Source organism: Ctenopharyngodon idella, chromosome 24 (genome assembly GCF_019924925.1).
Source record: "Ctenopharyngodon idella isolate HZGC_01 chromosome 24, HZGC01, whole genome shotgun sequence".
NCBI lineage: Eukaryota > Metazoa > Chordata > Actinopteri > Cypriniformes > Xenocyprididae > Ctenopharyngodon > Ctenopharyngodon idella.
In genome coordinates, this window is record NC_067243.1 from 10,569,698 (window position 1) to 10,583,678 (window position 13,981).

Genomic DNA, 13,981 nt, shown 5'->3' on the forward strand with positions numbered 1-13,981 from the left:
ATATGAAATTATTTATAAATATAAATCAAAATTGATCTTAATATACAATAAATATGCTTATATATTATACATAAAAATATTATATTTATTCTATAAAAATATACATACACATATATATATATATATATATATATATATATATATAGGGAAACCGTTGGCACTTCTCTGTATCCTCCGCTGCTCTAGGTGGCGGTAGCGCTCTGTTCTCCTCAGCGTCCATTCATTTTAGTAGTGCAGATAGATTCGTGAAAGCAGCGAGAGCTTCATTTTTCTCACTCAAACACTCAAACATCTACGTTCAAGATGAAAGATGTCCTCGGATACCTCAAACAACAGCAGAGCAAGAGCCCAACGCCCGAGATGGCCTCGGAGTGGCACTCGCTGGAGGATCTGTACAACAGAAAGTATGAATTATGTGTGTTCATTGTGTGAATGTGGGCTAGCTGAGTCATTTAGCATGCTAAGCTAATGGCAACTTATATTACTTACACAAATGGATAAAATGTACTTTGTCCATTTTGGGTTGTGTTTAAAGACCGCGTTGGCCCTTTATTTGCGTAATGGTTTAATATTTGTTGATGCTGTTATTGTAAAACGAGTTAACTTATAGTGGCTAGTCATTGCTGAAGTAAGATATTTGTTATATACTAATGTTGTTGTTTTCAAGTGTTTTATCTGAGGTCAGAGTTATTGAAGGTTTACAAAATTATAATGTAGACCGTTTCCTAATGTAATACACTGCTAAAAAAACTGCTTTATTAATTTAAAGGGTGTAAATTTATCAGATCCATGGCTAAACTGCGTGAGCCCCTTAAAATAGCAGCCCTTCAGTTTGTTGATGGATGAATAGATAGATGATTAATGGATGGATGAAATGCATAAGAGCAATTACAGAACATGTTAAGAGTTTTTGGAGCATCTTGGCTCTGTTTATTTGCATAGCAGATTAATTTACATTTGTTTTCTGGCTTTTTTGACAGATTGTGGCATCAGTTGACTCTGAAACTGACAGACTTTGTGCAGGACCCCTATTTTTCCAAAGGGGACGGTCTCATTCAGGTATCAGATCAGAATTCAGCTGCATTTACACACTTCAGAAATGTGATGTGAAACCTTTTATAAGTCTCATTTGCTTTCCACAGCTCTATGAAAACTTCCTCAGTGATTTTGAACACAGGTAAGAAGCATTTCTGATTAAATTTACCCATTGTGATGCTCTCATTGCTTCTGGAAAACTGATTTGATGAAAAATTAAATCATCTTTTTTCTTGACAGAATCAACCCATTGTCCTTAGTAGAAATCATCCTTCATGTTGCAAAACAAATGCCAGGTACATCTTTATGTTTCCCGTTAGTGTTGTTCAGTGATTTCCTTCGCAAAGCCTATAGAGAGTGAACAAAAATGCTACTTTGTTGTAAAATGTAATATTAATAACACATGTCGTTTTTTTAACAGATCCAAATACAGCCATCACCTTTCTTGAGAAAACAAAGGAGAAGGTAGCGAGTGGTTCTGTATTTGAGCTCTGATTTTACAAGGTGATTGGTGACATTGAAATCATTGTCTTTCTACTCTGTCAGGTCAAAGCCAGTGACGAGGCCGTCATCCTCTGTAAAACCTCAATTGGCAGCCTCAAGCTCGACATCAGCGATCTCCCAGCGACAAAGGTTATTCATATTAGCATATATTTCTTTTCTTAAGGTGCAGCCATGTTTGCAGTTGCTCTTTTCGATGGCTGGTGAAATACAGCCATTTCGATAGGAATATACGTGATCAAGAATTTTTCATGAGGCGAAAGATTTCCCCATGCATAACAGGTTGGTCATGCAGATTCAACTGCTTGGTTTCGAAGTGACATCGCTACACTATTGACAATGGACCTTTTTTTAGGGTTGTGCCTATTGATGATAGTATCATGTATCACCGACGGACGAGGGTAGCGTGTATCGCAGCGACGGACGTGGGTAGCGTGTCTCGCCGCGACGGACGAGGGTAGCGTGTCTCGCCGCGACGGACGAGGGTAGCGTGTATCGCCGCGACGGACGAGGGTAGCGTGTCTCGCCGCGACGGACGAGGGTAGCGTGTATCGCCGCGACGGACGAGGGTAGCGTGTAGCGACGATCGTGTAGCGACAAAAGTATTGTGTATCGACAGACGATAATATTGTGTATCAACGATAGTCAGAGATATTGCTGATGGCTGATGCCTTTGATATCAAGACAATAATTGGCTTATTTTCCCATTTATCTATTAAATTATTATTATTAATCAGTCATCGATGAAAATCAAAAGCAGCTTCAAACACTGACTTAAAAAAAAAAAAAACTTGTTTAACAAGAATATTGATTCTTTTCATTAATGTATGGTCCACAAGAGAAATATTAAGCCAGTAAATTAAGTTGATTTACTGTTATCAGCACTGAGGTAGATTTGTCTCTCGTCGTGTCTGAGAGAATAACGTGCCATCAGATGCCAAAAGCTCTGACTATAAAAGCTTGTTTTCTCCATGAATTAAAAAAATAAAAAAGGTAATTGTGACTTTTTATCTCACAACTCTGCCTTTTTTTTTCTTAGAATTGCGAGGTATAAACTCAAAATTGCGAATCATAAAGTCAGAATTGAGTGATATAAACTCGCAATTGCGAGAAAAAAAGTCAGAAATGTGAGAAGTCGCAATTACCTTTTTTAATTTTTTTTTTTTTAATTTTTATTTTGTGGCGGAAACAAGCTTCTATACTTTCAGGGAATAATTGACTGTGGTCAACCACATAACACCAGCAAAGTTTACAAATTGCATGTGTGATATCCACGAATAAAATATTTCTATGCGACGTGATGTTTTTCTTCATCACCAACTCCATCTTTGCTCTCAAAATGATAGAAAAAGATTCTCATTTCCCATGATAATAAAAAGAAGTAAATAATTAAATGAGTAAGTAAATGAATGATCAAATAAGTAAACTATTTCACCCCCACGCACGTTAGTATCATGTATTGGCAATCTCACAGGCTGACGATAGAGTACATTTCCCCTATTTCGCCTGCAAAAATTTGCTAATGTGACTGCGCCTTTTCTTGATCCCCACTTGTATTTGAGACTGTTATTCATATAGACTTTCTTATGACTAATAATTTTGCAGAAATTAATAGAGGAAGTGGAAGAGATGCTGAACAATCTCCCGGGTGTTACATCAGTGCACGGGCGATTTTACGATCTGTCGAGCAAGTATTACCGCATCATTGGGAACCACGCCTTGTACTACAAGGATGCCCTGCGGTACTTGGGATGTGTGGAAGCAAAAGACCTACCTGGTAAATATTCTGACTGCTGCATGATGTTTACACTTGACAAGATGCTCAGAGAAGCAGCGCCCTCTAGTGTTGGCTCAGCATATCTACAGAAATCATCAGAAAGTAGAATTGTGTCTGCATAATTTCAGGTGAAAATATGAGAAGATGCTAATGCAGTTGGGATTGTGGTTTAATTCTCACTCCAGCTTTGTGCTTTTCTCTCAACAGAAGCAGAGCAGCAAGAAAGAGCTTTCACATTAGGTCTGGCCGGCCTCCTCGGAGAGGGGGTGTACAACTTTGGAGAACTGGTTAGTGCCTGTCATTGTACCAGTGTTATTTTAGTATTATTTATATTTATTTAATATTATAGTATTTATTAATTTTAGTTTTTAGTTATTTTATGTTGTGCTTTTGCCTTTTTATTTTTTTTAATTCTATTTAGCTTTAATTTTATTTATTTATTTTTAGTTTTATTAGTTTATTAATATTTTGAATGAGCTTTTATTTTTTTTGTACTTTAAATTAATTTTTAGTAATTTCATTATGTACATTTGTCATTTTATTATTTTTTTTAATAGCAAATATTGCTATTTAGGTTTAATTTATATATTTTTTTTATCTCAGTTTTAGTTTGTTTTAGTGTTTATTTATTTCCAGTTAATCATTTTAGTGCCAAGTTAAACTAACTAAACAAATTAGAAGTGTTTTTTTTTTTTTTTTTTTTTTTTTTTTTTAGCTTTAATTTAATTAACAGAAATGTTTTTTAGTTTTTGTACTTTTAGTTAATGATAACAAATTATGTAACATTTATTTTTATTTCAGCTTTATTTCAATTAACAGAAATGTTTTTTAGTTTTTGTACTTTTAGTTAATGATAACAAATTATGTAACATTTATTTTTATTTCAGCTTTATTTCAATTAACAGAAATGTTTTTTTTTTTTTTTTTTAGTTTTTGTACTTTTTAGTTAATGATAATATATTATGTAAAATTTATATTTTATTTTAACTTTATTTCAATTAGGACACGTTTTTAGTTTTTGTTCTTTTAATGAAAATAAATTATGTAAAAAATTTATTTTTATTTTAGCTTTTTCAATTAACAAATTATTTTTAAATCTTTAGTTTTAATTTGAGGTAAAAAATAACACTGCATTGTACTGTTATACGTCTCCTTCATTGGCAGCTGCTTGTCTTGATGGATTTGTTTGTTCTAACAACATGAATTTGATGTTTAAAGCTGATGCACCCAGTCCTGGAGTCACTGAGGAACACAGATAAACAGTGGCTGATAGACACGCTCTACGCATTTAATGCAGGCAACGTGGAGAAATTCCAAGCCCTGAAGACTGCATGGGGCCAACAGGTAAGCAGATGAGTTATTAAATGCAAATGAAAAGTTTTTTTTTCCTTCACTACAGATGTATTAAAGAGGATTTCCAATACAAATTCATTTATATTGTTAGTATGTGAACCTGTATGAATTTTTGTTTTCCTCTCCAAAGCCCGATCTCGCAGCTCATGAGGTCAAACTCATGCAGAAGATCCAGCTACTCTGTGTCATGGAGGTATGAATGCTGTTTATTTCAAATGTAAATGACTCCAAATCATTCTATTATGATTTAGTTAAACAATACATCATTTTGCTAATTAATTATTAAGCCGCAGAGGAAGTTAATACTGCGAGTAACACAATGCTAAAACAGTTAATGATTGATTGTCTTCATAGATGACTTTCACACGGCCAGCCAATCACAGGCAACTGACGTTCCAGGAAATTGCACAGAGTGCCAAAATCCAAGTGAATGAGGTTTGTCTTTGTTGTGTATGTGTGCGTGTGTGTATATATAGAGAGAGACTGCATTAAATAGTATACGTATTATTATATAGTACTTATTATATAATTTATTTTGATTTGTTATTATTAATATTTAGTAAACTTTTTAATACTTTGTCTTTTTGGCTAAGTTGTTTACTCCTCAGACAACTAGATTAGCAGGCACAGATTAAAGCTAGTGTTAATGAAGTGTTTTCATTGGCAAGTCACTATAAAAGTGTATTTAATCCAGGACTAGAGTTAATCTGTGTCTGGGAGATTCTTATCATTATCCTTTCCCACAGGTGGAGCTGTTGGTAATGAAGGCTCTGTCCGTCGGACTGATCAAGGGAAGCATTGATGAGGTGGAAAAGAAAGTTCACATGACCTGGGTTCAGCCCAGAGTGCTGGACTTGCAGCAGGTATGTCCACCTCAACTAAAGACTTCAATGTCTAAAAGTTTGGAAATAAATAATAATAATAGTAATATTTATACACACACACACACACACACACACATATATATATATATATAGTGCTGTCAAAATTAATGCAGTAGCTTTTCAGTTTAACGTCTTAAAAATATTTAAAACAATTAACACAACATCCTTTTTTTTTCTTGGCATCCTTTGACTAGTGTTCAGTATATTATCACTCTATTGTTCATTCAAGTTCTTTAAAAAAAAATCAAGCATGATAAGACACAAAAATCTGTACTGTTGTGCTGTCTGAGAAGCGGTGAACACATACTCAACACACACGGCAGTGCGCACTAAAAGCAACTTCTCAGACAGTGCTCTAGTACCAGGTACTCTTTCGCACTTCAACAGATTTTTTCTGTTAAGAGTATTCTCATAAGCAAAGTCTTAAATGAGTTAAAAAAGTTTTAAGTGAACATAAAGAGAAAATTAAATGCGTGTCAGGTCTTAAAGTGACAGCAGCCTAATTAACCTGTCTGTTAAAGGTTAGTTCACCCAAAAATGAAAATTCTGTCATTAACTACTCACCCTCATGTCGTTACACACCTGTAAGACCTTCGATCATCTTCGGAACACAAATTAAGGTATTTTTAGATATTTTAGATAAATTAAGATATAAAATCCGATGGCTCAGTGAGGCCTCCATTGCCAGCAAGATAATTAACACTTTCAGATGCCCAGAAAGCTACTAAAGACATATTTAAAACAGTTCATGTGACTACAGTGGTTCAACCTTAATGTTATGAAGTGACGAGAATACTTTTTGTGCGCCAAAAAAACAAAATAATGACTTTATGACAATATCTAGTGATGGGCGATTTCAAAACACTGCTTCATGAAGCTTCGAAGCTTTACGAATCTTTTGTTTCTAATCAGTGGTAAGGAGCGTGAAAGTCACATGATTTCAGTAAACGAGGATTCGTTATGTCATGTGTTTCGAAATTTCAATGGTTCACATGACTTTGGCAGTTTGATACACGCTCCGAACCACTGATTCGAAACAAAAGCTTCGAAGCTTCATGAAGCAGTGTTTTGAAATCGCCCATCACTAGGTATTTTTTTTGTTTGTTTTTTTGGCGCACAAAAAGTATTCTCGTCGCTTCATAACATTAAGGTTGAACCACTGTAGTCACATGAACTGTTTTAAATATGTCTTTAGTAGCTTTCTGGGCATCTGAAAGCGTTAATTGTCTTGCTGGCAATGGAGGCCTCACTGAGCCATCGGATTTCATCAAAAATATCTTAATTTGTGTTCTGAAGATGAACGAAGGTCTTACGGGTGTGGAACGACATGAGGGTGAGTAATTAATGACAGAAATTTCATTTTTGGGTGAACTAACCCTTTAATGTTGATCAAAAAACAAAAGAAAAAGAGAAAATCACTCGCTGCTCTTGAAAAGTTAGTTTATGCATATACAATTTATATTTTGTGAAGATTGTTCTGATTTCACTGAAATTAAAAGTTGTTAGATTTTTTTTTTAAAGCCTATTAAAGGGTAAAAATTATGGTTTTTAGTTACACTGCAATGTTGAATGGCTAAAATTGAGAACCAAAACCAGTACTGGTATCAGACCGGTGATTCTGGCTTTCACATTCATAGTACTTAGTTAAAAAGATGCCATTAAACACATTAAATATAGCGTTTTTATGTTTCTACTTTATTTTTGTCTTTATGTCTATGCCCAACACTAAGTTGTTGTTTTTTTTTCCCAATCTCCACAGATTAAGGGCATGAAGGATCGTTTGGACTCCTGGTGTGGGGATGTTAAGAACATGGCTATGTTGGTGGAACACCAGGCTCAGGACATCCTGACTTAGAAATGTTCTTCACGCTGTCTGGCCCATCCAAATGTTCCCTTACATTGCATTCTCCCCAAGCCTCGGTTCTTTGTGCGATACGTGTCAGTATCTTCATTATGTCATTAAAATAACTTGTTTTCACAATCACTCTTCTTTTGAGTTTTAAATGCAGTACAGAATTTAAAGGGATAGTTCACCCCAAAAAAAACGAAAATTCTACCAACAATCTTCAAAATATCTTTTATGTTCTGCAGCAGACAAGTTTGGGATTTTTGCGTAAACTATCACATAAACATTTTGAATCTGATCTTTGAATAGGTTTTTTTTCTACTCATCATGATCAATAAGAACAGCACTGTTAAACTGAAGCCCTGAATTGCGTCAGAGCTTTTGGAAATGTGACCTCGCTGAACTCTAAAATCTAATTTGAAATGCAGTTACTCCCACATCCTGCACTGAAACAATGGACCCATGCTGTAAAAAGTACAAATCATCCTACATTACTGAGAATAGATGACGAGATGCTTTCCCTGCACATTTTATAATTCATTTTGTATCCTAGCAACACTCTTACTGTCAGATTTGAGGTACATTCGTTTCACACTATTTGTTTATTCTGACGTGTATGTAAATAGATTCAAACAAAAATCTCAGACTTTACATGATTAATCTCAGTATGAAAAATATATACTTTTAGAACAACGGACACTATATCTTAAGTGCATGAAATTAGTGTCCTTGCAAATTGCAATGGTTTGGTACTTAGTTTTGCAATTTGCTTAAATTAAAAATGTCAGCTTTACTTTAAATTGGTCATTTATGGTATAAAAGTATTGGAAGCTTTCTTCACCTTCAGTTATCTTCAGAATTGATTATCCATCTGTTAGTTGACTTGTGATCGTCTAACAGCAACAGTAAAGCAAAATAGCCATGTACATTTGACTATTTTAATCGATACAGACCATTTGCCATCAGTTGAGGTGTTCAAGTACATTCATTTATTAAAACATTCAAAGGTTAAATAGGCTTCGTAAGAAGGAATGCTCAAAAACAGATAGACAGTTATTCTTGGGCTGCACCAGGACGGCTCTTGTAGTCCTCCAAATGTGCCAGGATCCATCCAGAGGGGCCCAGGACAGTCGCGAACATGGTCACCATTACAAAGACTTGCTCCTGCATCGAGAATGCAGTGATAGTTGTGAGATGCAGAGCTATATTAGTCTATAATGGGTTTGTTTTTTAGTAATAGACTAACCAAACTATTTTCCCATAAACTCAAGCTTGCTGTATTTTTGGTGCCTTTTTCCTTAGACTATAATGTGACTTCTATTTGGGCAAAAAGTGGCAGCGCAAAACTATCCCAGCTAGGAAATGAGATACATCCGAGGTATTTGTGTTTTGGGACATGGTAGCTGGTCTAAAATGGTTTTTAGGTTAGTAGACCAGCAATAAGCCAGTGTTTGAAACAATCTAGCTGGCTGACTAGCGAATGACCTGCGAAAAACAACTGCTCCAAAACACTGCGACCATCTTAACCTGCCTTTCCCAACAGGGATGACTTTATTTGTCCGACAAGGTCATAAAATTGGCAGTTTTCCACAAACGTATAAGGGCACGAAGCACTTTAAAAACAGTAATTTCATTACAAACTTTAAAAAATTAATTTCTTCATTTTATGACTATGAAAGCTGGCCGCGCGCCATTTCCACTCTGTACGTGAGCGCGCAAATACGATCAATGGCGTTATCTACATTTGTCCGTCTCACCCTTAATTATACTGCCTTAAATATTATTTACAGGTATTCATAACAGAACTAAACAGTTTTATAGCTTCACATATTCACGTATTTAATTAGTTAATGGATAGAATCCATAACTTAACGTATTTCATACGCCCTCACACACTCTCGCGCGCGCAGTCTGGTCAAAGTGCGCAGGAAAAAAAAGTCAACTCATACTCACCCCAGTGGACAGCACATGTTTGGCTGGTTTGGCTGAAATGTTGGCTTTAGGGATGATTTGATGTCTCATCGCAGCCCTCAGCAAGTTGAAAGAGCCATTCAAGGCTGACATTGTCCTGTTGCTGGATTATTGGATATATCCAAACGCTGAAGTATATGTGCCACTTGCGCGCGGCTTGAGTGGTAATGCGCCCTACAGGAAAAGTGAGAGCTGCAATTTTCTTGTCCACCTGCCAAGTCCGATTTAAGGTCAGGGTAAGGAAAAAAGAAAAAGAAATGTCTGTGTTTGCCAATCCGCTGCGCGTGTGATAAGCTCGCTCTATTTAATTGGCTGTCCCGCTGCAGCCTGCGTGAAGACGCAGCAAGATGGAAAGTGTTTTCGTGCCTGCATTTAGATGGATACAACCTGCAAGAAGTCTTAAAAATGTAAGGGCTTCTCTACGGTGCTCTAAAACGGAAAGACTGGACTACAGAAGTTAGAAGGCAAAAATGCAGTCTATTTCGTACGTATTTTTACGCTTCTTGTTTTCTATTATTTTCCATTGATTTCCATTTTAGCCATATTTTTTACTTTTAATTTTCCCCATACTGTTTACGTTGTTTTCTTACATTTAAGTGTTAATTGTATTTATGTATTGTTTTGCGACAACAACAAAAAATAAATAACTAAACACTATTTAATGGGTGATTAAATGGATGCATCTCAAACCTGCATTTCAAAATGTAGGCTACGGAAAATTGCAACTTATGAAACACTTGCAGTGTTAAAAGAGAAAGTGCACTTTTGAACATGTTCAACAATTAGTTAACCACTCTTTCTGCCTCACCAAAAATGTACCAGAAGATGGAGCTATATGATTTTTATTCAGCAATGATTGACGCATTAAAAACTATTTCAAATAAATGCTGTCCTTTTAAACTTTCTATTCACCAAAGAATAAATAAATAATAAGCTGCACAGCGCTGTTTTCAACATTGACACGTGTTTCTTGAGCACCAAATCAGCACTAGAATGATTTCTGAAGGATCATGTTTGTGACACTGAAGTCTGGAGGAATGATGCTGAAAATTCAGCTTAGCCATCACAGAAATTACAGGAATTTAAAACAGGCCTATTAAATTAGAAAACATACAGTTATTTGAAATTTTAATATTTCACAATCATTTTAATGCATTTTTGATCAAATAAATGCAGCCTTGGCAAAGTGGCCTTGGTGAGCTCTGAGCATAAAAGACTTATTTAAATTATCTTACCAACCCCAAAGTTCGTATTTACCAGTTGGGAAGTCGTGTTTACGTGTTTAAGTTGTATAACGTCTCTTAAAGGCACAATATGTAAGATTTTTGGATGAAAATATCCAAAAACCACTAGAACAGTGTTATATATTTTGTTGACTTGTGTACTTACATAATCCCAGATGTACCAAGAATGTTTAAAACCAGAGAAATAAGCAATTTTAACCACCCGCGTTATCCTCGATTATTTTGTAGTAACCATAGAAACACCAAAGACACTTTAATATATTATGTTTTATTAGATAGGTAAGCAACTGTTTGGATACATTCATCGACAGAAAACTAATCGTTACATATCTCAACGCAGTAAGTCTTATTGTTAACTCTTGCTTTCTTGATTTACCGCAAGTACCATGTTTTACCATGACTAATATCGATCTAGCTTACTGCAGTGTGCAACAAGTGTCGTATAGTAGTCGCCTAGCGAACGCACAGAGTAGCACTATAACAACTTTCAACACACAAATGTATCTAATATGATAAACAGCGTTGCATTACCCCACATACTCATGACTGGAAGAAGCGGAAACGGTCGTCTGCGGCATAATAAAAGCTCCACTGCACTCGAGCCGTGTCATGTGTCGCGCTCGTCTCTCATTATCAATCGCTCCAGCGGCCTCGTTCCACTCCAGTGGCTTTCAGCCCCACCCTGCTTCATACTATAGTAATGTTAAGAAATCTTTAATACATTAGCTCATCCATGAATATAATTTCTGCCCGAGTCTCGTCCGATTCTTTTCCAAACGTGAGACAACACCTCCCATGATTCCGCGAAATCAAGGTGTCATCAAGCAACGCCTTTGTTTTGAATAAGCGACCTCTAGAGTCGAAAACTACATAGTGTGCCTTTAACTACAGCAAGGTTTTCAAACTCTACTTCTAGAAAATGAAGAACAAAGAATATGCATCAGGTGTGTTTTGCTTTTTTATGTTTTAATTGATGAAGCCACAATCTTAATCGTTACATATAATGTTACAATGCTATTATAGCTTATTTTGTTGTAAATTAAAAGGCCTGACAATGTCAGTGCTAAGTATTGTGGTATTCCACGTTTCTCACTGACACACCCCCAACTAGTAAAGATCGGGGCTTAAAGAAAATCCCGAGCTCCCCCCTCGTATTTACGACTTTGTTGTGGCGTTCACGAATGGAAGCTTGTTTCTGGAATAAAAAAATGTAGAAGAATTGTGTGAAATAAACTCGCAATTCTGACTTTTTTCTCGCAATTGTGAGTTTATATCTGGCAATTCTGACTTCTTTTTTCAGAATTGTGAGATATAAACTTGTGAGTTATAAAGTCCAATTCTGAGGAAAAAAACACTGACTTTGTTACAATTTTTACAATTGCGAGTTTATATCACAGTTCTTAGAAAAGAAGTCAGAATTGCCAGATATAAACTCGGCATTCTGAGGAAAAAAGTAAAGAATTGTGAGAAAAAAATATGTCTTGCAGTTCTGATTATTTCTCTGATTTGAAAGTTTATATCTCATAATTCTGACTTTATAACTTTATATCATGCAATGCTTGGGGGGGAAAGTCAGAGTTGCGAGATAAAAAGTCTCAATTACCTTTTTTATTTTTAATTCAGTGCTGGATACAAACTTCCTTATGTGCGTTCAACTCATAAATACAATCTATCCGACATGACATGAACACATATGGATAAAATATTAAACGCACAACTTTAAAGACAAAAATCAGTTTTAAATGAAAATAATGTGTACAAAAGTGTGATTTTTGATTGTCATAGTCTTTTGTAATATCCAGTCAGTTCTTAAATGACATCATCCTTCAGGAAGTGACATCATATTTGGTGGGAAAATAGCACAAACACAAGCATTTGATAAATTCTGTAATGTTTTGATGCATTTGATTGCAACTTTAGCAGTTTTCCTGCCACTGCGTAAATAATCAAGCAATTATTGATGTTAAATTGCCTGAGCTTTACCTAAAGTCTATAACATTTCATGCAAATATTTCCTTAAATTACACCACAAGCATATTCAGAACGGTTTGCAAAGTTGTGTGACCTTGAGAAAGTGAAACTGGCTAAAGACTTGGAAGTATTCACTTCGTTGCTTTGCAGTGCTTCAGTATTTAACAAAAGTTGTAAATTATTCTACACCATTAAACAGAACACATATTTTAAGAGAATATCTCCCATAACGTAGTCATTGAAGACTGAAGTGTGTGAGGGCAGTGAAAGAAGCCATTGCTCTCTGAGCAGGCGACACGTCTGGCTCACATGATCTGATCTCTCCGTTTGCAGCTGCTGAAATTGGCTGCGAGTCTGAGGTATTTAAGGTCATCTGAAGTACCTCAGCTGCCTTGGATTTATGTCTATATGTACATACAATGACTCCTGTTTATTAGGAAAAGAGCAACTAAAAGTGTGAAACAAATGCAGAAGCATAAAATAACCATATATGACCACAAATAGGGATATAATTCAACTTCACTGTGAATGTTAAGTATGATTTATTTCTTTTATTTATAAAACATGACTCACTACTGTCAGAACATTAAAAAGCAACTATAGCCCTATATAACATTTGTCAAAACAATGCAGCAGACAAAAAACAAACAAAAAACAAATCTTTTCCCCCACATACTTGACATATGGGTCATTGACGAATAAAGTTTTTAAAAGTGTAAAAAAAAAAAACATAATGGAGATATAACTAATTTTGAAGTTTTATTAAGTGTTAACAATGTGATTGTGTGGTTTTAATAATCAATTAACACTGCTTTGGTCATTTTTTACAAGATGGACAAAATCTGTCACCAAAAAAGTCATTCGGTTTAACCAAAATTTTGGTTTTACTGAATGACACTTTTGGTTATACCGAATGACAATATTTTCAAACAATGCTAACAGGCTGATATCTAGCTAGCTAGCAAAAGGACAATCAATCATTTTATATTTAGTACAAGTTTTTAAAATATTACATCATTTTCCATGTTTTATAGAGGTTGTACCGAATGACCTGATGTTTCGGGACATGCGTATGAGCAAATGAAAACATGAATTTTTCAAATAGTTAAAAGAGAGTTAGTTACTTTGCTTCACGACCATGTGGTCCTTTGCATGTGTCTGAATGATGTCACATCCTGTCACATGATATTGACCGCATGACTTGATCCAAAATGGTCCCTTTGTATTGGTTACTCCGAATGACATCAATGAAATTCATTTTTCCGGACATTGTTTCTCATAAAAAAGCAACGACTTCTACACATAATTTTAATACCATTTTGCACTATGTTGATATATGATGATATAAAATCATGCGAGAATAAAAAACACATACATTTATTACATTTTAAGATATTTT

At 35.2% G+C, this 13,981-nt stretch overlaps 2 protein-coding genes across 2 annotated transcripts; one reads left to right on the top strand and one right to left on the bottom strand.

Annotated features, from left to right (window-relative positions):
• Positions 1-194: 194 nt before the first annotated feature.
• Positions 195-7,531, top strand: psmd13 (proteasome 26S subunit, non-ATPase 13). Its single transcript, XM_051884580.1, has 13 exons — positions 195-404; positions 981-1,059; positions 1,143-1,177; positions 1,276-1,331; positions 1,457-1,500; positions 1,582-1,668; positions 3,142-3,313; positions 3,521-3,600; positions 4,532-4,657; positions 4,797-4,859; positions 5,021-5,101; positions 5,413-5,529; positions 7,310-7,531. The coding sequence occupies exons 1-13, from the start codon at positions 304-306 to the stop codon at positions 7,403-7,405; spliced, it is 1,137 nt and encodes a 378-aa protein (XP_051740540.1). The 5' UTR covers positions 195-303; the 3' UTR covers positions 7,406-7,531.
• Positions 7,532-8,320: 789 nt separating this feature from the next.
• On the bottom strand, positions 8,321-9,606 carry LOC127507456 (cytochrome c oxidase subunit 8B, mitochondrial). Its single transcript, XM_051884581.1, has 2 exons — positions 9,350-9,606; positions 8,321-8,560 (listed from the first exon to the last, which is right to left on the bottom strand). The coding sequence occupies exons 1-2, from the start codon at positions 9,458-9,460 to the stop codon at positions 8,450-8,452; spliced, it is 222 nt and encodes a 73-aa protein (XP_051740541.1). The 5' UTR covers positions 9,461-9,606; the 3' UTR covers positions 8,321-8,449.
• Positions 9,607-13,981: the final 4,375 nt, after the last annotated feature.